The 24,739-nt window shown below is 46.2% G+C and overlaps 1 protein-coding gene across 2 annotated transcripts in view; it reads left to right on the forward strand.

Moving 5' to 3' along the window:
- SHROOM3 (shroom family member 3) overlaps window positions 1–24,739 on the forward strand; it is a 212,177-nt gene that overhangs the window by 180,883 nt on the left and 6,555 nt on the right. For both annotated transcript variants that reach the window (XM_078394482.1, XM_073002063.2), the window contains 4 exons: window positions 1,955–5,273; window positions 14,549–14,625; window positions 19,301–20,173; window positions 21,668–22,135. In XM_078394482.1, coding sequence (XP_078250608.1) covers window positions 1,955–5,273; window positions 14,549–14,625; window positions 19,301–20,173; window positions 21,668–22,135 — 4,737 coding nt within the window. The remainder of the gene's footprint in view (window positions 1–1,954; window positions 5,274–14,548; window positions 14,626–19,300; window positions 20,174–21,667; window positions 22,136–24,739) is intronic.

The following is a 24,739-nucleotide window of genomic DNA, read 5'->3' on the forward strand; positions in this document are numbered from 1 at the left end:
GAGCGGATCATGCGCTGCGGAGCTATTGGTAGAATCGCACCGTCCACATCCGCGGTGGATCGGTGAGTGGACCAGCCGTCCCCATGGGGCTGGACCATCGTTAATACCACTTGTGCGGTTGTCTAGTCGTTAAGTCGTGTCTGACTCTTTGTGACCCCATGGACCAGATCATGCCACGCCCTCCTGTCTTCTACTGCCTCCCGGAGTTGGGTCAAATTCATGTTGGTCACTTCAATGACACTGTCCAACCATCTCGTCCTCTGTCATCCCCCTTCTCCTCTTGCCTTCACTCTTTCCCAACATCAGCGTCTTTTTTCCCAGGGAGTCTTCTCAAGAGATGGCCAAAGTATTGGAGCCTCCGCTTCAGGATCTGTCCCCCATCTCTAGTTTCAGCCTAAGAAGTCCAGTTGCCTCCACTTCCATCAAACAGAGATAGTATCATAGAGAAGAGGGAGTGGCCTCTGGAGATGCCCAGAGAGGTATACCCTAGAAAGGTCAGATTCAGCTGAAAGGCATGAACTTTCCCACCCCACCCTAGAATTTTTAAAGACTAAAACAGGATGTAAGTGAACACTAATGATGAGAGTTTGATGTAGAGGGATTCAGACCCAACTTGTTTTTTCCCCAAGCATATCACAAATGAATCCAAGACCCTTCTGGAGTTTGGGCACAGTTCAAAACAGGCCAGCCTGTGCCCCACAGTTTTATTTTATTTATTTTATTTGATTGGACGTCTGTCCTGCTCATCTAGACCAAAGGTCTACTCTACACAAAGGAGCAAGCCATCCCTGGCATGTCCTGATGCCAGAACAAAAGTGCAGGTTGCGTAAGAAGGGGATGCATGAATCAACGGCTTCAAGCAGCAGTGAGATACAGCAGGAAATAAAATCCCCAGGCTCCCTAGTAGCAATGTGAAGTCCATGATTCCCCTACTTACAAGGTAAATAATGTGTAGTTCCCAATTTCCCTGAGATGATGCATGGACATTGAGTAATAATAGCCCTGCCATCTCATGACTGATCAAACAGTGCTGGGACTTGACTTCCATTTTTTCCCCTCTGAATCTGCATTTAACAGTGAGGCAGGCTGATGTTAAGGCTGACCCACCTTCCAGTTCATCGGGTCTGTTCGCAGGGGAAGGATGTGTTTTGTTGTTCTTCTAAGAGGCAATGACAACTGGATGGTTCTTGCTCTTTTGCCTGTATCCTAGCCTCTTCGTGACGAGTAATGTTGTTAGTTCTTTTCTGTAACAGCCGTCTGAAACTCTCTTCATGATGAGAAACGCAGTTGGGTGTCTTATTGAAACTGCCGTGATTTCTCTGCTTTCCCTCTCTCTCTCTCCCTTCGCCATCCCTCATTGCCTCCTTTCCTGTCATGTCTGTTTAGTTTTCTCACAGCAAACAAAATGTCTTCAGTCCATTTGGAGTTTCCAGGAAGACTGCCAGGGTATAGTCTGCACCTCCATAAAAAGGAAAAGAAATGGGGGTTGGAGGGGGTGAGAGAAAGAGGCAAAGAGAGGAAACTTATTCCTTAAGCTTCTCGCATGCCCTTCTTTTCTGACTCTCCCTCTCAGACACGCTCATGATGTCTAGATATTTTGGTGGTGGTGAAGATGCTTTTGATGGATCGCACGGATGGAGCAAATAAGCTCAGACTTCCTGTAAAGCCCCCATTGCTTGCCGTCTGCCTCCCATCTATTTTTTTCCCTTCCTTTCGGAGTGATAAATAAGAGACATGTGTTGCAATGCTGAATGTTTTTTCCTAGCAAACCAGGATGACTACAGACTAAGAGCAGAACAGAGCCCAAATATGGGTTTTCTTCTGTTCCTCTAAAAACTAAACATATCCCTCCGAGATGCTTTATAAGCCAGAACAACTCTTTCTTCCTTGCTTGCATGTTAACAGTAACTTCAATCTCTCTCTCTCTCTCTCCCTCTTGCTCTCCCGAACCCAGTTCCTCTACAAGTGATCTTTCGAGCTATGAGCATGACTATTTAAGAAGAAGCCCCGACCAGTACAGCTCCAGGGGGAGCATGGAGAGCTTGGACCATACCCCGGCGGGGTACTCCCATCACTCCTGCCACCTTTCGCCTGCCAAGTCCACCAACAGCATTGACCAGCTGGCCCATCTCCACAGCAAGAGAGATTCGGCCTATAGCTCCTTCTCCACCAACTCCAGCATCCCTGAATATCCAGCCCCTGCTTTCTACAAGGAACGCTCCTACTCCATGGAGAACGTGCACTCCCGGGGGAGACCGCAGGAAGGGGGAATGCGTCAGGCCGATATCAGGTACATTAAGACTGTGTACAATGCTCAGCGAGGGGTTTCCGAGGAATATGAGGTGAAGTCCTCCGCTCTTTTGCCAAACTCTGAGGCCCAAGCGAAAAGTTACAGTTCAGGCAGACCGCACGGCTACAGCAAAGGCCGACCAACCCGGAGTTCGTCTGACAGCGAGGGCCAGTATATGAAGGGGCCTCCTATGCCACCGACCCGTAGTGATAGTTACGCAGCAATAAGGCACCATGAGAGGCCCAGTTCCTGGTCTAGCCACGAGCATAGGAAGCCGTGTAGGACTCACCCCAAAAGTGCTTGGACTCACGTGGGCCAAGGGACTCCTCCTCCGCCAGGGCAGCTCCAGAAAGCTGGATTTCTTGAAGGACAGCTCCACACGGTGATGGAGAAGAGCCCAGAGAGCAGTCCCACGATAAAGCCCAAACAGGTCTACGGGCAGGCTGCTCAGCCAGGCCAGCCTTTGCTTCCTACTGGCGTCTACCCTGTACCTTCCCCTGAGCCACATTTTGCCCAGGTTCCTCATCCTTCTGCCAGCCATAGTGGGATAGTTTATCCAGCACTTGCCAAAGAGAGCGGGTACGCGCCACCTTCTGCATCATCTCCAGCTCCCTACGAAAAAGGTGCTGTCTGCAGACCACCTTCTGGCTTGGATGAGAATGGAAACCAAAGCGTTCCGAACAAGGCTGCCATCTTCTACCAGCCTGAGTATATGCCCACCGTGGCAGAGAAGAAGGAGGCAGATGACCCGGCTGCAAAATTTGTCTTGTACAGAACTCATCCTCAAGCCTATGCAATATCTCCACCTCAGGATGAGTCAGAGCCTCCATACGCGTCGACTCAAGCAATCCAGGAAACTGCAAGAAATTCACAACACTCAACCCATGGTGCTCAGCCATGGATGTCTCCGTTAGGGGACATGAATGACAGCAAAGCCAACTTCCACTCCAAGGACTATGGTTCAGGAGAACAGCAAGAAGACAAGAATACCAGTCTGCAGAGAGAGGACAGAAGCTCCACATCCCAGCACCCATGGGGTTCCAGGAAAGCCAAACAATATGGCTTTTCCTCTTTACAAAACATCTCTGAGAGCACCAAGTTGCCCAATAGTAGGAATGGGGATGAAATGGAACCAGATAAGAGCTACTCTGCTACCAAATGGCATTTTGTGAATTACAGCAGCCGAGAAGAGAAGGATTGTCGAGGGCAGATCCCTGAGCCGTGGCATGACCAACAATGGCAAACCTGGGAAGGACACCCAAATGCCAGCGGCATCGCAGAGAATTCCCAAGGTCTGGAACCGAAATACGAGGAACCTCCTCCTTCGTTGCTCCCCGAGACGTTGGAGTTCAGCGTTCGGCGGCTTAGTTCTAGCAGCACCCAAAGCATTCATGGGAAGAGGGACTCCAGGAAGCCTCGATGTTCTGTGCTGGACAAAGTTAGCAAGATAGAGCAGCGTGAGCAAGGAAGCCAGAGGCCACAGAGTCTGAGTGCAAACTCTTTGGGGCAGAATTATGGCTCAGACAAACCCACCTTCAACAGCGTTGAGGTTGGCCGAAACAGGCGCAACTCACAAGAGCATGGCCAGTTTCAAGGTGAACGTGGGGTCAGGCTGGCCAGGCCACATAGCTCGGAGCTGACCCCGTATATGCAGCGTCCCAGCGAAAGAGGGGCTGTCAGACCAGAGCGAGCGAATTGGCATTCTGCAGACCAGCAAATGGTGGCAACAGGAGGGCCAGGACAGGAGAACATCTACCATGGTGGGCTCTCTGAGAATGAGTTGCAGAAGCAAACTGGTCAGCTGCAACGTAGCAGAAGTACATTCCAGTTGCTGGAGGAGCCCGAGAAGGAAACCCTATGGAAGGGTCACGCCCAGGACTTGAATGGCTCACCGTTGGATGTCCCCTTTAACAGCGCTTACAGGAACAGCATTAAAGATGCCCAGTCAAGAGTTTTGAGGGCCACCTCCTTCAGGCGCAAGGATCTCCACGTTATTTCACCTGTCGGAAAGGAGCCCAAAAGAAGCGTGCAGAGGCCAGCCTCGGCCCATGTTGGGATAAGAAGCATGGCAACATCCCCACATACCCCGAAGGAGAGGCATAGCATCACACCCACAGAGGCAAAACTGGATTATACCAAGAAAGAGAGTCATCCGCACGTCGCCCGCATTGGCGGGAGGAAGCGCCTGACCGCCGAACAGAAGAAACGATCTTATTCTGAGCCGGAAAAGATGAACGAAGTGGGCGTGTCCGACGCGGAGCTCTCTCCCTTCTCCCTTCATAAGAAAGTCCTCCAGTTTGTTTTCCCAGAAAACACGGTGGCCGACCGACGCAAAATCTTCGAGCGAGAGAACAAGGCTTGCTCTACCATCAACCTGTCAAAGCCGGAGCTGAAGCAGCTGCAGCAGAATGCGCTGGCAGATTACATTGAACGCAAAACGGGGAAGCGCCCGTCATCGGCATCCCAGGAGATCAGCCTCGTGCACGAGGGCTCTCAGACCCCCAGCCTGCAGGCAGGTGGCCAAGAGGGCCATTCTCTCTCATCGTCTTCCAGCATGAATTCTCTTCAAGACCACAGTCTGTACCATCGCAGGGAGTCCCTAGAACGGGTCTCTAGAAAAGGACGCGGCGTTGCTACTCTCCCTCCTGGCCTTACAAGCTGCTTCGACCTTAGTGGCTTTGAGAACAAGAAAGCAGCCCATCCAAATAACAACGGTAGCCGTCCCTTTCCCAACTGGCTGAAGACAGACCGACTTCATGAACACAAAGCCAATCCGGAGCTTAATAAAAGCACTCAGACAGATCTTGACATCTGCACCCAGCCACCGCATAATCATCAACAATCCCAGGGGAAGAAGCCAGGACGCACCAAAAAGCCCGGAAAATCAGCCTCTGCCGAAGACCTGCTGGACAGATCAGAAAACCGGGCGGTCAGTGTGCACATCCGTTCCAGATCATCTCCCACAGCAGATAAGAAGTGCCAGGTATGTACAGGGTGCGGGGCCCTTTTGATGACATCCTTATGGTCTATTCTTCATTTCTTGGTAACGCCGTTATTTGGAGACTATTCCTGAGCACAGATGTAATTATACCATGCTTCCCTGAAAATAAGACAGGGTGTTATATTCATTTTTGCTCCGAAAAACGCATTAGGGCTTATTTTCAGGGGATGTTTAATTTTTTTTCATGTACAACAATCTATATTTATTAAAAGACAGTCACGTCATCTTCTGGTTGCTGCACGAGGGTGGAGGGCAGGGTTTCACTTCACTAGGGGCTTATTTTAGGGGTAGGGCTTATATGACAAGCATCCTGAAAAATCGTACTAGGGCTTATTTTCATGTTAGGTCTTATTTTCGGGGAAACAGGGTAAGAGTTATAATGACCTGAGAAAACTATTGGAGAGAGAGGCTTTTCTATATGCTAAAAAATTCACACATTTGTATGGAGCGTTCTCGTCCATCCTGTCCCACCTCACCCTTAAGACTGAAAGACTTCGAAGATCTATCAGTCGTGGCTTTAATAAGCTTGCTCCTCAGTGAACATTAACTAGCACAGGCCCTTGATGGCTTGTGCAAAGTTTCCCTGATGAAGCATCATAGGGTTTTTTTTTTCCACTATTATACTTTTTCTGCCTGGGAGTTCTGGGTTGTATCCAACGTCATTGCTTACGTTTATTGGAAGAGCAGTTTTTGATGGCTGCAGTGCATACAGTACTTTACACTTTCGGCACAAACTGATGAGGAAGCTTCAGCGGAGAGATGCGGAGAGACTGGGCTTGGGTGATTCTGTGCATTTCATATCTAAGATTAGAGGCCATGTCAGCTGGGGAATTCTGGGAACTATAGTATACAACTATACCTGCATGTACCACCCTGGCTGTCGAACTGTCTTATTGGTAAGAGAGAATAGAACAACAGCTGGATTTGTTCAAAATCCTCTTGTCAGCTGTGCATCCAGCTGCTGTCAGTTTTTGTAAAGCACAATTTTGGAAGCATATGTTTCCCTGTGTGCTAAAATGTATTAGAACAAGACCAGGAAACATCTCTGTCTGTCTGTCTGTCTGTCTGTCTGTCTGTCTGTCTGTCTGTCTGTCTGTCTCTCTCTCTCTCTCTATCTGTCTGTCTGTCTCTCTCTCTCTCTCTCTCTCTCTCTCTCTCTATCTATCTATCTATCTATCTATCTATCATCTGTCTGTCTGTCTGTCTGTCTGTCTGTCTGTCTGTCTGTCTGTCTATCTATCTATCTATCTATCTATCTATCTATCTATCTATCTATCTATCTCATGCTCTCCCTCCCTCCCCCCCCCCCATTATTGCCACTACCACTAGGTAGTCTATGAATTGGTGTCCTCTTGGTGGACCCAGTTAGGAGGTCTGTTGTGCTCCCCACCCATCCCCACCCCATTTGACTACTTGCCTTGGGTGCATTAGATGTTAGGCTACCATCCGGGAAGAAGCCACAAAACCTATCATTTGAGACCAGAATGGAAGGGGTGACCTATGTGCTGGGGCTGAGGGAGGAGAGCACCTCACTCTAGAATTTCTTGCTTTAGTCACAAGCTGCCCTTGCATGTCAGAATAAATAACAGTAGATAACTGAGGAGCCCAAATGTGCAAGGACTTTCCTGGATCTATTCAGTAGACCACCAGGTCTCTTGTACATCCCTGGTATGGAGGTAAATGGTTTGGTTTGTTTCTTTGTCCTCCATTGTCTGGGTGGAGTCTGTGATAATCATTGGATCATGAAGTTGGAAGGGGCCTATAAGGTTATTGAGTCTGCCCCCCCCCTGCTCAGTGCAGGAATACAAATTGAAGGATATCTGCCAGGTGGCTGTCTAAATTTCTCTTGAATGCCTCCAGTCTTGGAGGGCTCACCACCTCTCAAGGTAATTGGTTCCATTGCCATACGGCTCTAACAATTAGGACCTTTTCCCTCATACTCAACCGAAATCTGGCTTCCTGTAACTTGAGCCCATTGTTGCATGCCCTCCACTCACGAGGGATTGAGAACAGATGCTGCCCCTCCACCGTATGGCAGCCTTTCAAGTCTTTGAAAACGGCTATCATGCCTTATGTTTTCATCTTGCGTTTCAGGAATCTTCTTGATTTGCTCGCAGAAGTCATGTTGATGATGAGAGACGCAGTTCCATTCTAGTATTTGCTTCCTTTTGGGGACATGCAGTATAAAGTGTCTGTCTTTTAGATTTGCTAGCATAAAAAGTATGTAGCATTTTAATCGTAGAAAGGTTGGGTAGAACAGTGGTTCCCAAATGTGAGTCTTCAGATGTTCTTGGACTTCTATTACCAGAAATCCTGGTCAACACAGCTATCAGGGAAGACTTCTGGGAGTTTTAGACCAAGAACATCTGGGGACCCAGGGTTGGGAACCATTGGGATAAAGAACCTTCTTCATCCATTGAGAATCAGAGCCCATTGTAGTAAATATTAATTCCAGCTTGGGCACTATCCTGTTTTTTTCTGAACCACAGTGACTCTTGGCAAACTGATAGCAAGGACATCTTCACATGGAGTTTTCCTTGGGGTACCTCAGTCTGTTTTGCTTCCTCAGACGAGAAACACGGTGCCCCCACCCCCACCCCACTCCACATTGCCACTGTGCTGCCTGGCTGTAAAAGGGAAAACACTCCCCAGTAGATATATATATTGCAAGCAGCAGAATCTCCATACGGTTATCTACTTGCATGATATCAGAAAAAGAAGGGAGGTTCTGCCATGCACCTAGAGAAGAATATGTGGCAAATACTGTAGTTCTTGTTAGAGCTGGCCTCCCACCCGCCCCACCCCCAGGTCATGGAGCCAAGAGAGAAGCGCAGGTGATGTCTGGGGAAATCATCTGAATGTAGAAGTGTACAAGGTTGTGCTTTCGGACTACAGTTCCCGGGGTTCTGAAAATTGTATTCCAAAATTGCAAACCTGGACATCTCTTCTACCTGAAACTGTGGTGCAGGCCATTTCTCTGAACTTTCCTCCCCCATAGGCCTTGACAGGAAGAGGACGGTGCTTCTACCTTCTTCTACAGTATGTGCAAAAGCATGCACACACATCATCGGAGAAAGAACCACACAGGTGGTGGCGTGGCTCTTTGAAGTCAAGGAGCCGATGAAGAATATGAGGAGGGGAGACTGTCCAGAAAAACCACTTGGGTCATACTTTCAAACAATTCACCTGGATACGCCCTGCCCCGACCAGAAGAGGACTTCTAGGAGCCAGGCTTGACCAGAAAAGGCCACCCTTAAAAGAAGACCAGTTTACATGTTGCTGTCTGGCTCTCCTCTCTTCTGTGTTAGATGTGCAGGGAAGTATATAGAAGGACTACCACCTCCGGTGGGTAGATTCCTCCCTCTCCACAGCTGAGTTACATGGTGGGGCAGCTCTTAACAAAGCAGCAAAAGGGAGCCATGCACTTGCTCCCCCCCTGCCCCCCGTGATCCACTCATACCTGAGAGGGTTGCCTCAGCGTATCAAATGGTAGGGCCGGCCCTGGTTTTGATCAGATTATATATCAACCACAGTGCAGAGCTGGATGAGCATCGTAGTGAAATACAGATGTCTTCCCTCACCCTCTTTTAGTTTTGTGCTGAAAACAGTTCTGAAACAGCTGCTCTGCGGACAGAATTCCCTTGAGGAGTCGCACCTTTTCCTGTTCTGCACAAATTGGTCAGTTTAAAAACTGCTGTGGTGGGATATGGAAAAGATACAAGTGTAGAGATTTAAGCTCCTAATGAGACTTTGCACATCCAGGGTGGTAGTGAATATTATAGAAAGTGTCCAGTTTTTGCCGCTTCTGGCCTCTGTTGTGCGTTCATACCCAGTGGTTAATAAGTGCTTGGACAGAAGACTGCTACGTACTGTGTTAGGAGTAGACATGGGCTATTTGTATCTGTATCTCCAAGGAAACAAATATGACCTGCTGTACCACACATGCTGTGGGGGGGGGGAGAGTTCCCTCCCCTAGAACCAGCCAAGGGACGTGGTGGCGCTGCGAGTTAAACCGCTGAAGCCTCTGTGCTGCAAGGTCAGAAGACCAAGCAGTCGTAAGATTGAATCCACGCGACGGAGGGAGCTCCCGTCGCTTGTCCCAGCTTCGGCCAACCTAGCCGTTCAAAAGCATGTAAAAATGCAAGTAGATAAATAGGTACCACCACAGTGGGAAGGTAACAGCATTCTGTGTCTAGTCGTGTTGGCCACGTGACCACAGAAACTATCTACAGACAAACACCGGCTCTATGGGTTGGAAACGGAGATGAGCACCGCCGCCTAGAGTTGGACACGACTGGACAAATTGTCAAGGGGAACTTTTACCTTTAGAACCAGCCAGCCTATTCAGCAAGCTCTGGCGGTGCTGGGGTCTTTTGTCATCTTTCTCGTGGCTGGCATTTCCCTGCCTCCCCACGCAGCCGTCCACTGATCAGCTGAGTGGGAAGACTCCTTGTCCCGCCTCCTCACTGAAGTGGTCAGCTGCACTGGGAGGTGGGGAAAGCCGGCCAGGCTCCTGGTTCGATGATGACAGTGAAGGAGCCCAGTGAGCGAAACGGCCGGTTCTGGGGGAGGAAATTGACCCCCCCACACACACACAGCACCTGTAGTGCCGCAAACCATATTCGTATCCCTGGAGATATGAAAACAAATAACCCATGTCTAATTGGGAATCAGCCTAGATGCACAAAGTCAGCCCTAGATCCAGCCCCCACCATCTCTGTGATTACCGTGGGATTCTGGGAGTTGTGGGCCAGAAAAAAATAACTTTACTGAACTCTACTGGAAGGGGACAACAGTTTCCTCCATGCACCTGACAGTTAATTACACTGAGGTCACTAAAGCTGTGCTCGTAATGGAAATATTTCCCTTCAAACACAGGCATAATTTCCCGTGGAGGACAGCAGGAAGAGGAGGTGAGGACAGAGAAAGGATAGCAGATAATGGCAAATTTTCCTTTTAAGGAGGGGGGGGGGGAGCCTGCAAAAGCTTTATTTCTGTTTCAGCAGCAGACTTTATACCAGCATTTGGCTCGCTATATATTTTTTAAAGCTTTGTTTTGGGTATATACTGTTCCTTGCAGAATGACTATAAATTACACAGCAATGTCAGTGGAAGAGTTTGTTTAAAGATCTGGGGAAATTGATAGCTGTGAGGCATTGCTAACCCGTCGGGTCTTCAACCACACATTCTCCATCTTCTGTGTCTCCTCTTTTAGCTTGCTTTAGCCTGCTTGCCTCATAGGTCTCTGGTTTATACATTTGGGTGATAACTCCAGCAGTGCCCCCTCCCCCTTTGACCTCCTTCGCATCTGACAATGAACAAGAAAAAAAAGAAAGGCTTGAAGTTGGTCCCTTCCAACGTTGCAGTCCTAAGGTTATAAGTATCTCTGCCTTTGGCCACTAAGTCTGTGGTCCCACCAGTGAAATGTCTTCCTGTGGTTATGTGATTTTTAATCGCGTCCCTGTCGTGTGTGTCCCAATGTGTTTTTGGGTTACCGAGCCATTTCTTTTCAATACAGTAAGTGCCTAGAGCTTCTTGTTGACACCGTTTAACAGATGTTAACTGACGCATCGACACAAACGCCATGGAAAAATAAAAATAAGAAGTAAAAACATTTTTAAAAGACATGCACGGTGACAGTCGTTCAAAAAAAGTTGCAGTAAGATTATTCAAACACACAACAATGCAACTCTTTTTTAAAAAAAGATCTGTAACTAAAATGTAAAAGCCTCCAGCCGAGTGAGAAAAAGATCTGCAGTTAGCACGCATCCTGGGTAAATGATTCGCTAATGCCTGTGCATCATGTGACCGCAAATTGAAATTGCGAAATCAAAGGGGAAGAACTGGAAAACATTTTGTTGGCATGACGGCCTGAGACTCCCTCCCTGCACCCCCAAGTGAATGGATGTCTTTCTGTTTGTGGTGGAGTGATGTTTGATGTTTTCAAATAAAAATATAACAATTAGAGATGGGGGGATTCGCATACGAATATGAATATCCCCTCACAGGTGGCGTTAACGAGGGTCCAGCCCCATGGGGCCGGACGGTCCACTCACTCACTGATCCGACGCAGATGGCGCGATTCTCCCAATGGCTCCGCAGCGTGCGATCTGCTCGACACTCTTCGACGTTACAGCGAGGCTCGTCCGCCCCTCTCCTGCCAGGAGTGGCGAGTGGATCGCGCGCTGCTGAGGCATCAGTAGAATCGCACCGTCCCCATCCACGGAGGATCGGTGAGTGGACCATCCGGCCCCATGGGGCTGGACCCTCATTAACACCACCTGTGCGAATACCCTCATCTCTAATCACGATAGTTAAAAATATAAATGTACAGAGGATTTCTTCCCCCCCCCCAAAAAAAGCTTTCCTGATGTCTTTCTGGAACATCGTGGTCATGCTGGAGTTACTTGCTTTTCAAAACTAAGGAAACTATAAGACAATATTAAAAACTATAATTAAGGATGAGATAAAATTGTTAATGGAAAAGACAACACCCCAGTGGTACGGCATTTACATTGTGCCAAAAAGGTTCAACATTCACTTGCCATTAGCGGTCACAAAGGATCCGCCACAGGTGAGGAGAAACCAGTTCGAGACAGTGAACGGAGCCCCATCTCTCGGTCCACAAGCCATCAACGTCTTAGAACTCGAGCCTGCTGACTTAAAGAAACGCTGTTGTATCACATTCTGCTTTTTTTAAAAGGAATGATTTATAATAAGGTGTCTCCATGACATAAACAGAAACACGGATGACTGCCAGGGAAGCATGCTTTCTGGCTGGAATCAACATAAGATACTGTTCCAGCAGAAGGTTATTTGTTTTAGCATGATTTATTTCAGTCGTTTCTGCATATCTAAACATCTCCATCGCTGCCAATGGCATCTAATCAGAAGAAGTGGTGGGAGAGGCAACAGACAAGAGCCACTGGAGGTGGGGAGTGGGAAGGAGGGGTGGATGGGCGTAGGGAGCCTAAGAAGGAGAGGATGATGATACAGCTCATCCCGTGCAGAGCTGTCTTTGGGCAAAAAATGGATCAGAGGCATCGATCCTCATGGATCCACATTATTTTTATGTAAGATCAGCCCTCAAACCATCTAAATCATAGGCATCTGCCCACCGTTCAGACAGCAGTTTGGAGATGATCCCATGTTAAAAAAGCATGGATCCATGAGGATGCACGCTTGGATCAGTGTTTTTTCACTAGTACAAAGCCAGGCACCCTTCATTTCTGGGGTGTATACAAGTGGGACTTACGATTTGACAGTGTTTGGGGTCTAAATCACCGTTCCTGGTCAGGTAGAGTTGCAAGGCAAGACTGTAGCTGCAACTGCTTTTGTTCTGGTGAGACCAAGTAAAGTCAGTAGGGCTTGGTGCAAAGAGACACATCAGAGTCCCTGTTTAATCGAACCTTCCCTGTTTCAGCAATTATTAATTCTCAAACCAAGTAAGGCTGCAGTCACAATTGCAAAATGTTTCCCAGTTGCTGCTCATGGGTTTCGGGTTGGTTTTTGTGTGTGTGGCTTCAGATGACGCACGGCCCTTATCGATTCTTTCGTTCGGCCTCCATGCTATCTCCAGACCAAATTCCGCCCACCAGGAAGCTACGATATATATATATTTTTGTTCCAGGTTTTATGAGTTTTCACAGTGTTGATGTGTGAACAGCTATCCTGATACATTGCCAGCCAAGCTGTCAGTTCCTGTCACGAGTGTCATTTATTATTTTTTAAATTTTCTGGGGTGCGCAGTGTCGATGCATTGGTAACTTTCTGTCGTTGTCCACTGTGCTTCGACACATCGACGTAACAGTATTTTAAAAAGGGGGTGGGGTTGTAAAAATAAAAACAAGATGTGTTCCACTACAGAGGTATAGTCGCACATACAACATCTTTAAAAAAACAAAACAAAAACGTGGCACTTTAAAAAAGTGAGAATGGACATGGCCGCAATGCACTACTGTTCAGCAAGTAAAAGGCGCAAGAAACCAGGGAGACATTTCAATGGTGTGAACACACCATAACGTGGGACTTATTTATTTGAAGGCATATGAGAAGCTTATTGGAATTTGTGGAAAAGAATAAACACATTGCTGTTTAAAAGTTATAGTGACCAGCTCTTCCAGCAGGGCATTCCATATTTCTTGTGACGGCCTAGCAATCAGAAGATGTCCAGATTTCCTGACGCTGAAGAGACATGAATTGGGGAAATCTTCCTGTATTACAGCCTTAGCAAGCCTCCGTGTCTGTCTGCAGAAAACACAGGCAGGAATAGATGCATGTATGTCTAATGGAGATATATATCCATCACAAATCTATCTATCTATATCTATCTATATCTATAGGTTTGTGATGGAGGACAAGCCTCAGAATACCAGCCAGTGCAGTCACTTCTTGAGTGACACTGAGAGTTGTAGTAAAAATGTAATTTTTCCCAAGTTTGAGTGGGTTGGGAGGGAATGCACATAGACATTTGCCTTCTTGCTGCAGTGAATGAGTGAGCAGTGAATGAGGGGCGGAACTGCTCTGAACACCCTGGAATTCCCGTACCTGTGAAATAAACAAATTACATCTCGAAGCCGCATCTGCATTCTGCGCTGTGCCAAATTCAGTCGATGACAAGTGTCAATCTCTTCCAGGGTCAGAATTTTTTTTCTTCCATTCCCCCTCCTTGCAAACTCTGGGGCACAAGGGGATCCGTAAGGGGAGCGACAGAACTTAGTGGTAATGATGCACTTAGGTGATGAGAACAAGACACAAGCCCATGGTACATGCTCTGAGGCTTCTTCCAACTGGCCCTTTGTTAAAACTTGCTGCTGTCTTGAATCCTGAAGCATTAGCTCAGTGGTTCTTAACCTTGGGTTACTTAGGGGTTTTTGAACTGCAACTCCCAGAAACCCCAGCCAGCACAGCTGGTGGTGAAGGCTTCTGGGAGTTGTAGTCCAAAAACACCTGAGTAACCTAAGGTTAAGAACCACTGCATTAGCTCATCGGAGGGGTGTAGGGCCATTTAACTTGAGTTACATTTTGCAATTTCTTTAGAGCCTGGAATATCAGACTGCTGCAATAATTAGGTCAAACACGCTTTCATGAGGTATATGCAGGCATACACATGGACTTCTCTTCTTCCTTCAGTACGTATAAATCACGAGTGATGCCAGTTTGCACGTGTGCGAAAACACACAACTGTCCCCCACATCACTTGGCAAGAAAGTTTTCTGTTTTCTGCTTATTAATTTCTCTCTTTTTTTCACCTTAAGGATGCGCTGGTGGGAGACAGTGTTGAGTTTAGCCGTTTTGTGAAAGATCCCTTCTACGTGATGGGTGCTGACAGCAGGTACATCCATATCCCTTTTTTGACTGTGCAGTGTGTTTAGGAATCTGTTTGCAAATTTTTGTTACAAAAATAGTGCTTCCTCAGTGTATAATGATTCGTTACTTTCCAGCTTTTCTGAGTGAAATATTCTGTATAACTTTAAAAAAAAAAACTTGCCTGTGTTGCATCAGTAGAAATTGGCTGAACTAAAAAGATCACAAACTATTTTATGTTTTAACTCTCCTGTTTCATGTTTTGGCCACATGTTTCCTGTGCAAAGTCAGAATGTATTCCTGATGAGGAGAGGGGTTGTTAGATCACTAGGGCTGTAAACCTCCAAAGACTGGCAGAGAAACTTACCCCAGACTTTTAAAAACAAATCAGTGTTTTCCCTGTAAACATCCTTGGAGACACAAGCCAGAATCCAGTGGGCCAAACCCCCCCCCCCCACATTTGTAAGGCAATAGCTCAGGGTTTTATCCCCTCCTCTTGGCTCCCCTTCATGTAGCAAATGCAACCCTAATATAGATGGAGGGTTTTTGAGATGAGATTGCATTGCATGTCAAAAGACTCGAAGCATAAATTAATCTTGTACCCATGCTCTTCCCATTCTTAGTGCAAATATGAAGCTTTGCCTTGAAACATGGGTGAGGCGGTCACCTCCATCACTGCTCCTGCACCGCTCTGGATAAAGAGAGAGACTATGTGTATATGTGTTGTGTGTTGCAGAGTTTTGAATTTTTTGTTAAATTCCTCTAGCAGTGCAACAGAAATGCAAGGATTCACAGAACGGAATAGCTTCAAGTTTGTCTGATTGGTTCACTCCTTTTTCTTATTAACTGGCACTTACAGTCAATAACTGACTCTGAGACATTGGTAGTAGAAAGAATATTAGTTTTCATTTACTTAACGTAAATAGATAATCGCAAGCTAACAACATAACAGCTTTGAGCAACAGGCCTCAACAGACTCTTAAGAGGGGAGGGAAACCCCGAGCAGAGAGACAGGGCTCTCCTTGAATTCAGAGGCAAGAGGGAACCGTTGATTAGTGCTGGATAGATTGACAGAAAGGCCCAACCCGAAAAGGTCCTACCCAGTCAAACCTACTAAAAGCAGCATGCGAGGTTGCAAAAACTCCAGCAAAGTGTGTGCCTTTATTCTCACCTGCCTGAAACAGAAATACAGTGGTGCCTCGCTTAACGATTACCTCGTTAAACGACAAATCCACTTGACACTGAGGTTTTTGCGATCGCAAAACAATGTTTTAATGGGCAAAATTCTCTTCCCGATGATCCCCTGCTTCGGGAACCGATTCTTCGCATTACGACAATCTAAACAGCTGATTGTCAGGTTTCAAAATGGCCGCCCGCTGTGTAAAATGGCTCCCCGCTGTGCTTTAGGACGGATTTTTCGCTGCACAGGCATCGAAAAATGGCCGCCCTATGGAGGATCTTCGCTGGACACTGAGGTATTTAACCCATTGGAACGCATCGAGCAGTTTTCAGTGCATTTCAGTGGGCTTTTTTATTTCGCTTGACGAGGATTTCGCTCTACAGTGATTTCGCTGGAACGGATTATCCTCGTCAAGCAAGGCACCACTGTACGCTATTATATGCCATTCACACTACTGGAATGGACATTGTTAGCATGGCACAGGGCAACACAATCCACCTAAATTATGTTGATGGAAATATCCACAGCAGCGTGGGGGTCACCCTGAAGGAGATACAAGTGTGCAAGCTTGCGATATGTGCTCAGTTAGGTGGGAGGTATCAGGAATGTTGGCTGCTTTTCATCTTTTGATGAACCACAAATAGCTTGTTATTACTTATGGCTTCAATGATTAAGAACTGCAGAGGACAGCTGGGAATTGCAGCTGCTTAGCTATCCCTGGATTCAGTGGCTAGTTTCTAATAAGAGAAGAGGGTGGAGGTGGAGGCTTATCCCTCCCCTGAGAATCTTGTAGTTTTAGTGATATTGGATAGAAGCACTCTTACTTGTCTTCTCCTTCCTCCTCTGTTAATAAGGACTTAAGGCTTGTGTGTTGGTTTTTCCACCCTGCCTCTTAAATCAGTAGATAACTAAACTGACACTCATGCAGAAATGAGCTAACAGAAGCAGGAAATAGGTTATTAGTAATACATGTCGCTGCCAAGGTTAACATTCCTAAGTGCTTATTACCCTTCTTAAAGCCTTCAGAATGCTACTGCTGTATCAGCAATGTATGTGCAACATAAAGCACATGCATCTTGGGCAAGGTTTTTACATTTAGAAATTATTTTAGGTACTTTTTTCCAGAGTGTAACCAACTGTATGAGGAAAAAAAACATACCGTGTTTGAACATAACCATGAAGAAAATGGAGAATGAGATGAACAGGAAAAGAGAAAGGGGTAATAGTTGTGGAATATTGACAGAATAATAGTTGTAGGGACGTGGTGGCGCTACAGAAGCCTGTGCTGCAGGGTCAGAAGACCAAGCAGTTGTAAGATCGAATCCACGCAACGGAGTGAGCGCCCGTCACTTGCCCCAGCTCCCGCCAACCTAGCCGTTCGAAAGCTTGCAAATGCGAGTAGATCAATAGGGACCACCTCGGTGGGAAGGTAACAGCATTCCGTGTCTAAGTCGCACTGGCCATGTGACCACGGAAGATTGTCTTCGGACAAACGCTGCCTCTATGACTTGGAAACGGGGATGAGCACCGCCCCCTAGAGTCGAACACGACTGGACAAAAATTGTCAAGGGGAACCTTTACCTTTACCTTTAATAGTTATAGAATATTGACAAAAATAATACGGGAGGCAGAGTTAGGAAAAATGGATGAAGGGGAGTGGAGAAATAGATGGAATAGAGGGTTTTTAAAAATATGTCAGAAAAAAAGAAAATGGTTATAAAACAATGTGGAGAATGGTACTTAACACTGATAAAACTAAATAAAATAGATTATAAATATTCCAAGATGTGCTGGAGATGTAATAAGGAATTGGGTACATATCTACATTTATGGTGGGAATGTGAAGTATACAAAGGATTTGGAGGGAGTTTTTTAAGGAAATTAGAGAAATGTTGGAAGCCAACATTGGAGCATCATCAAGAATAGCATTATTATTAACAGATAATCAAGATGTAAATAACTTTAAAAAGAAATGATTATAAACATGGTAACAATTACTTACAGCAAAAAAAAATGGAGGAAGAATTTGATTTTTCAACCGTATGAATGGTACAATGAAATCTGGAATATTGCAGTTAACAATAAATTGACATCAGTAAAATTAAGTTTTAAAAAAGAGTGATAAAGATCAATATATTTAATGAGATATGGGATGGCTTTATGAGTGGCGTATTGAAAAAAGAAAAAGGGCAAAAGTCGGGGGAAGAATATATGTATTTCTGGAAGGGGTGAGGGGTCATTTAAAAATGATGGATGGATGGACGGACGGACATTGATGTTATATACGTGTGTGTGTGTGTGTGTGTGTTGTATTAATGGATGGTCCCCAGGTTGAGGGGTGCATTATTGTTTTGTTTTGTTTATGTTCTTGTTTTTCTTATATGTAAACAAAATTTAGTATATGTATACGTTCAACCAGCATAGTATATGTATACGTTCAATCTAGATGAACAAGGGATATTAAAATGTCAGCGTAGCCCTTCTCAAAAGAAACCTCAAGTCGCAGCTCTGCAAGAATTCTGAAGGTATCAAGCTAGAGATATTTTTTTTGCTATCAATAAGAAAGTGGAAGTGAATTGTACTGTTCATAGAATGTCTGGGGGATATTCAGGAATCCTGTGATAAAGTCATCATCACTAGAACACCAGAGAACTGAGCAGTTAAGGTTAAAGTGGAATCTCCCCCCCTCCTCAGAAATCCATAGCTGTAGAAAAAGCAGGCAAATGGGGGTGGTTGTTACCTGAAAAGGAAGATAATGTAGGAGATGATAAAATATATGCAGATAGAAATGATAACAACATGGTATCATATATGGCTGTCATATAAAGAAAAAAAATCAGTTTTAAGTCTTCCCCATTAAGGGTAAAATTACCTGTGTACGTGAATAAAGCTGCTTAGAGGTTCACTGAACACCACAGAGAAAATTGTCAAAGGAGACTACCACATATTTTGCCTTCACAAGGACCCTGGTCTGCTCACCCAACATAGCATATTTTAAGTCCGTCCTTTCTGCAACAGTAATTCTTGGTTTAAACATTCAAGAGAGCCAGTGTAGTATAGTGGGTAGTGTTGAACTGGGACTCAGGAGACCAAGTTTGAAATCCACACTGAGTTGTGGAAATTCACTAAGGAGTGGGAGTGGTAAAACCACACCTTAAATATCTCTGATACCTCAGAAACCTTACTAGAGTTTCCATAAGTTGGAATTGAGTTCAATGGCACATCAGAAACATTCAAAATGAAATAGTAAAAGTTACATGCTCAACAAGAACACAGCTTGTTGAGTTCCATTGCACTTGGAATAGAGTCAGAGAGAGAGAAAGAGAAAAAATACCAGTGCATTTTTTTCTTGTTTATGCAGATGTAAATTTTATGGCTGGATCTCAGAAGTCACGCCCTGAGATTTGCATGTCTTGTTCTGTTCCTCAAGTGCAAAGCTCTAGGCTTTATGTTTTTATACAGACTGTCAAGACCATTGTATTTTTCATCCAAATTCTTCTTGTTTCTACCCTTGCTCTCTCAGATCATTAGGCAATAAAGAAAGGAGTCGGAAAGAGAAATCGGCCTTCACACAGTACCAGCCTCATCCCCGTCATAGTAGTGAAGGGGTCACTGGCTCGTTTGTACTGAGTGAAAATCAGAAAGCTCCGGATTTCTTCAGGCACGTCAGCAGGCCATCAGCGTTCGTCTCGATTTCTGCAGGGATGAAGGTTCATCATCCTGACTCTAGACCAAGCACCAGACTCATAACTTCTACCAGGACAGGCTGGTCTTCTCCCAACACTGCTAACTCCACACTCCCTCCCTCAGATTTTCAGATTGCTGGAGAAAGTGTTGTAACGAGATGTCCATCTAGGTCTGACCAAGATGTCAACAGTAGAACTCAGGCCCAAGTTCCGGAGAATGCAGACTGCCTACCCAAGGAGCCAACAGAAGAAGCTCCTTGGAGACATAAGACCCCGTTGCCTCAGAGGCACCTTGCGCCTAAAATTAAATGGGTCAAAAACGAGGGCCTCCCAAAGAGCTCCACACCTCTGCAGACATCTGGGCAAAAGGGTTTCGAAAGGTGGCAAAGCCTTCCATCCCAAAGCAGTTCCTGTTCTGAACCGGAAACTCCTTCTAGCCAAGGGAGACTTTCCCTCCACATCTCAGAATCCTGTCTGGAAATGTCTCCTCCACCATTTCACCGAGAAGAGGGTGATGATGAGGTTTTCTTCAAAGAGGCCCCAGTGCATGCCACAGGGCCCGCGGCTGAGCCTCCGCTGCCACCGCCACCCCCCTCAGGGAGCCCCAGTGTCATTACAAACACCTTGGAAGCATTTCCGCCACCTCCTGCCACGAATGAGCCAACAGCCCATAATGCCACAAACCTTGTAGATGAGGGATCTGCAGCAAGGTATGAATGTGCAAACGCAGGGGTGGGGAACTGTTGCCTTCCAGATGTTGTGGGGCTGCACCTTCCATCAACCCCAGCCAGCATAACCAATGGTCAACAGGTGGAAGGCCATAGGTTGACCCTGCCTGTATTCTCTTCCTATCCATGCATTTCATTTCATCTCATTGAGTTTTGCTCTCAATCTTTTTTGGATTTCAACAAGGACTTTCAATTTTCCCTGTGTTCCTCTCCCCATCCCCACCTCCATTAAGCTACTTGCTCCAAATAGAAATAGGCATGCTTTAGCCTTAAGAAAAGGAGACTGAGGGAAGATACGACAGCACTTTTCAAAGACTTGAAAGGCTGTCATACAGAGGAGGGGCAGGATCTGTTCTTGAACATCCCAGAGTGCAGGACATGTAATAATGGGCTCAAGTTACAGGAAGCCAGATTTCAGCTGAAGATCAGGGGAAATTTCCTGTTAGAGCAATACAGCAGTGGAACCAATTACCTCAAGAGGTGGTGGGTGCTCCAGCGCTGGAGGCATTCAAGAGGAATTTAGGCAACCACCTGGCAGATATCCTTTCTGTTACTGTGGTACCACCGATCAAGTTGACTAGGGCTTTAGGTGTTTAAGTTCAACACATTTGGAGGGCACCAAGTTGGGGAAGGCTACCCTGTGCTGTGTTCCTTAGAAGTCAATAAGAATTATGTTCCAAATAAATATAGTGGGGGCCCTTTATCTGTAGGCTCAGTATCCACTGATTCACATAGACACAGTTTGAAAATGTTTAAAATATGAAAAGAATAATCCCCAAAATATATATTTAGCAGAACTGGCTATTCGAGGAAGCGAAAGAACATGTGATGTATAGCATCCACTAGAGAAATATATTTCCATGATGTCATTACCACAACTGGTCGCTCAAGGGAGCCAGTGACCATGTGACATGCTGTACACCAGGGGTCCCCCAACCCTGGTCTGCAATCCGGTGCCAGTCCATGGGCTAGGCAGGACTGGGCCGCAGACACGGATCTCCCCTCCCCCGCGAGCACCCCCATGTGAGCACATGCTACGCCCCCCCCACCTGTGTGGTTGGGAAAAGGTTTGGGACCACTGCTGTACACAGCATTCGCTAGTACAGTGGTGCCTCGCTTAGCGATTGCCTCGTTTAACAATGTATTCGCTTAGCGATGAGGTTTTGGGAGCGATTTTGCGCTCCGCTTAGCGATGTTTTCCCATAGCGATGTGTTTTTTTTTTGAAACAATTAACATCGTTAAGCAAGGCACCACTGTATAATGGCGTTGGCTGTAATCCATGGCGTTAATCATCGACGGCGGGCTCGGAGCAAATCCCCTGCAAATATTGAGGTCCTCCTGTATGTGGCTAAGATCCCGGGTGTAAGTTACGTAAAGAAAGGTGCAAGCCATTTCTTTCTTGACTTGGGGAGATTCCCTGTGGCATACTTTCAGTATCCCAGATTTAAAATAGCTTCCTTTCTCCTCCTGAACAGGGACTTCAAAAGGTTTCCCAGGGGCTTGAACGAGAAAGAGAAAGGACCAAGCACAGCTGTTAGCCAGAGCCACTGCCCTGCTCCGTCCCCACCTGTCGGGGTCTCAGGATCCAAAGCAAACGGCAACACGCATTCCTCCGAAACACAACCGCTGCCTTTGGTCCCCGGAGGGCTTGTCGATGCCACACCTGCCGTTGCAAAGAGAGAGTCTAGGAGCGATGAACTTGGGCCTGAGAAGATAAAGAGTCCGGAAGACATCAAGGAGGAAGCTTTAGCCAAGGAGATTATCCACAAGGATAAGTCATTAGCCAGCATCTTAGATCCAGACTCCAAGATGAAAACCACCATGGACTTGATGAAAGGGATATTTCCCAGTGGAGCCAGGACACTTCAAGAGAACTCAAGGAGAAAACTAATGCAGAAAAGAGCGGATGAGTCTGCCAGTAGTTCTGTTCCAGAAGATAAAAAGTAAGCACTGTTTCGTTTAGGTTTTCACCCCCACTATTTTGTTAGGACAGATATTTTTGATGTATTCCCGAAGGCTTTCACGGCTGGGATCTGATGGTTGTTGTGGGTTTTGCGGACTCTTCAGCCGTGTTCTGAAGGTAGTTCTTCCTAAAGTTTTGCCAGTCTCTGTGGCTGGCATCTTCAGAGGACAGGAGTAGCACTCTGTGCTCTGGTGCAGTTTGTTTGGGAGTTGAGTATTTATAGCTGTTGGATCAGCTTTTATCCTTTTCAGGAGATGGGTGATTATGGTGATCAGTGTGTTTTTGTTGTGGGTGTATTGTTATGATAAGGAGGAGAGATTATTTCACTGTGATTGAGGGGTGTCGTTAGCTGATATTTTGGCTCTGCATTTGTGGACTAAGCTCTGTCTGATCAGAGAAAGGGGGGGAATCATCTCTTGAGATACCACCCAAGAGATCTCTTCTCCATACTACCACAGTTGTCCCTGTGGAGTGGTCCTGATCCTTGGGCTCACTGGCCCCTTCCCCCAGTGCTCCTTCTGTGTAGAGTTTAAAAGGGAGTCTGACATACCCTTCAACCCAGGAAAAGGACAGTGTGGATGCAGTAACTCTTAAGACGATAGGGTTTGCTTGAAAACATGCAGCCATGCTTGTAAAAGAAATTCTGCAGATTGTACAAGCAGAATTAGAGCAAGAAGCAGAACCTACTCTGAACAATTCGCCCTTCTTGCCTGCTCAGTTCTGCTTATGCGTATCCCGCTAGACAATGGCCTGCCTACCTGGCGTGCATCGTTCGCTAACTTCCCTCCTTGCACACTCTGTGGGCACTGGCTACCTGTAGAAAGTGCCTTTTTATCTGGCCAAGGTAAACAGAACAGGGCTTCTTTGAGTGGCCAGTGAAATATTGTCCACACCCTTGCAGAAGGAGCTGTCGTTCGAGTTTGGATGAGCCTTCCTTATTCTAAATGATACGTGGCAAGGAAGTTGTAGTTTTAGAAGAGGTAGCCATGTTGGTCAGTGCAAGGATCTCAGGCAAAATCCAAGGAAACCAAACAAGAACATGTGGCAGTTGTCCACGAAAGTTCACGTTGAAATATAATTGTTAGTCTTTAAGGTGCCACAAGTTTTTTGTCTGCAAGAAAGTTAAAAAACAAACATAGGGTTCCCTAATCCCCACCCGATAGTTCCAGGCACAAAAGAGTCTTCGTTTTAGGTATGTGTAAGGGTTGTTTTTTCAGTAGAGAATATTCAGTGTTTGCCAACATCCCACTTTAATTATGGAAATAAGTCTCAGAACTTTAGGGGGGTTGGTTTGCAGTGGTATGAAATTTTTGGCTGATGTGCCTTAACAAGGAAGTGATTCTTTGAGGGTGGCAAAAATATACTGTGCATGACAATGTTGCTAAAGTCCAGCCGGTTTTTTAAAAACAGTTGACTTATGCCATCTAGTGGGAAGCTTGAATTAAGGTTACTATGAAGACCTTAAGAGAGAAATATTAACAGGGGCTGTTGGTGAAGGACATTGTTACCACTTTAAATTCCGCCGTCTACCTGACATTCTCCTTATACCCGGATGTACACGCACAGCTGGGTTTTTGGAGGTGTATCACTGCATCGTTTGGCTCCTCCTTAATCTCTTGGTTTATGTGTTTGTTGTGCTTCTCTTTCCAGCCCAAAGCTTTCTCTCTCTCTTTTTCTTATTCTGGTGTCTGTGCCGAAAAGTTGGCGTGCGCACTTGTACTATAAAACGTCCTGAATTACAAAAAAGAGAGAGAGATGCCAAAGGAACGGGGTAGATGAGATGCAGTCAGAGAATGAGTTTTCTCATGTCAAGCAATTTTTGCAAGCGTCCTCTTCCCTTTCTGTCTGCCCCAAAGATCTCAATCACAATAAAACACTCATCTGAAGGCTTTTCCAAACCCAGAGGGGTTCATGGCAGGGTTGGGGGGACTGGGAGGACTTCTGGACTCCCCCACTCCAAAGCTGCCCACCTACCCCCAAAACAAAAGCAAACCATGCTGCTTATGTACCATCCCACAGCACTTAAAGCACTCTCTGGGTGGTTTACAGGTTTAAGTATGCAGGCTGCACATTGCCAGCCACCCATCCCCACCAGCAAGCAAATTGGGTACTCGGAAGGATGGAAGGCTGAGTGAACCTCAAGCTACCTGGGATTGAACCTCGGTTGTGAGCAAAGTTCTGGCTGCAATAGTCAGCCCCTATGCCAAGAGGCTACAGCCAGTCCCTGCACCTCTTATCTCTCCTCCAGCATTGTAGTACAAAGAGGGGGAAATGCACCTCCCAAAGTGAGGTGGGCACAGCTGGATCCTTCTCTGCAACTCTTACCTGATCTTCTCTACCTAGTGCCTTCTCAGGGAGGGAGAGACACAAGAGCTGGGCACCCTGATCACCTTTTTTGCTAGCCTCACTCCTCCTCATTGTCGACATGGTGAGGACACTTCCCCTGTGCATATCAGTATGTTCTGATAACTTGCAAGACAAGAAGATAAAAGGAAAAGTGGGTTACATGTGGTCCATGTGGAAGATGCAGGCTATAGATGGACTTACATGTGACTCACAAGAGGAGGTGTAAGGGGAAAGTGAC

The sequence above is a fragment of the Pogona vitticeps genome, chromosome 5 (genome assembly GCF_051106095.1).
Source record: "Pogona vitticeps strain Pit_001003342236 chromosome 5, PviZW2.1, whole genome shotgun sequence".
Taxonomy (NCBI): Eukaryota; Metazoa; Chordata; class Lepidosauria; order Squamata; family Agamidae; genus Pogona; species Pogona vitticeps.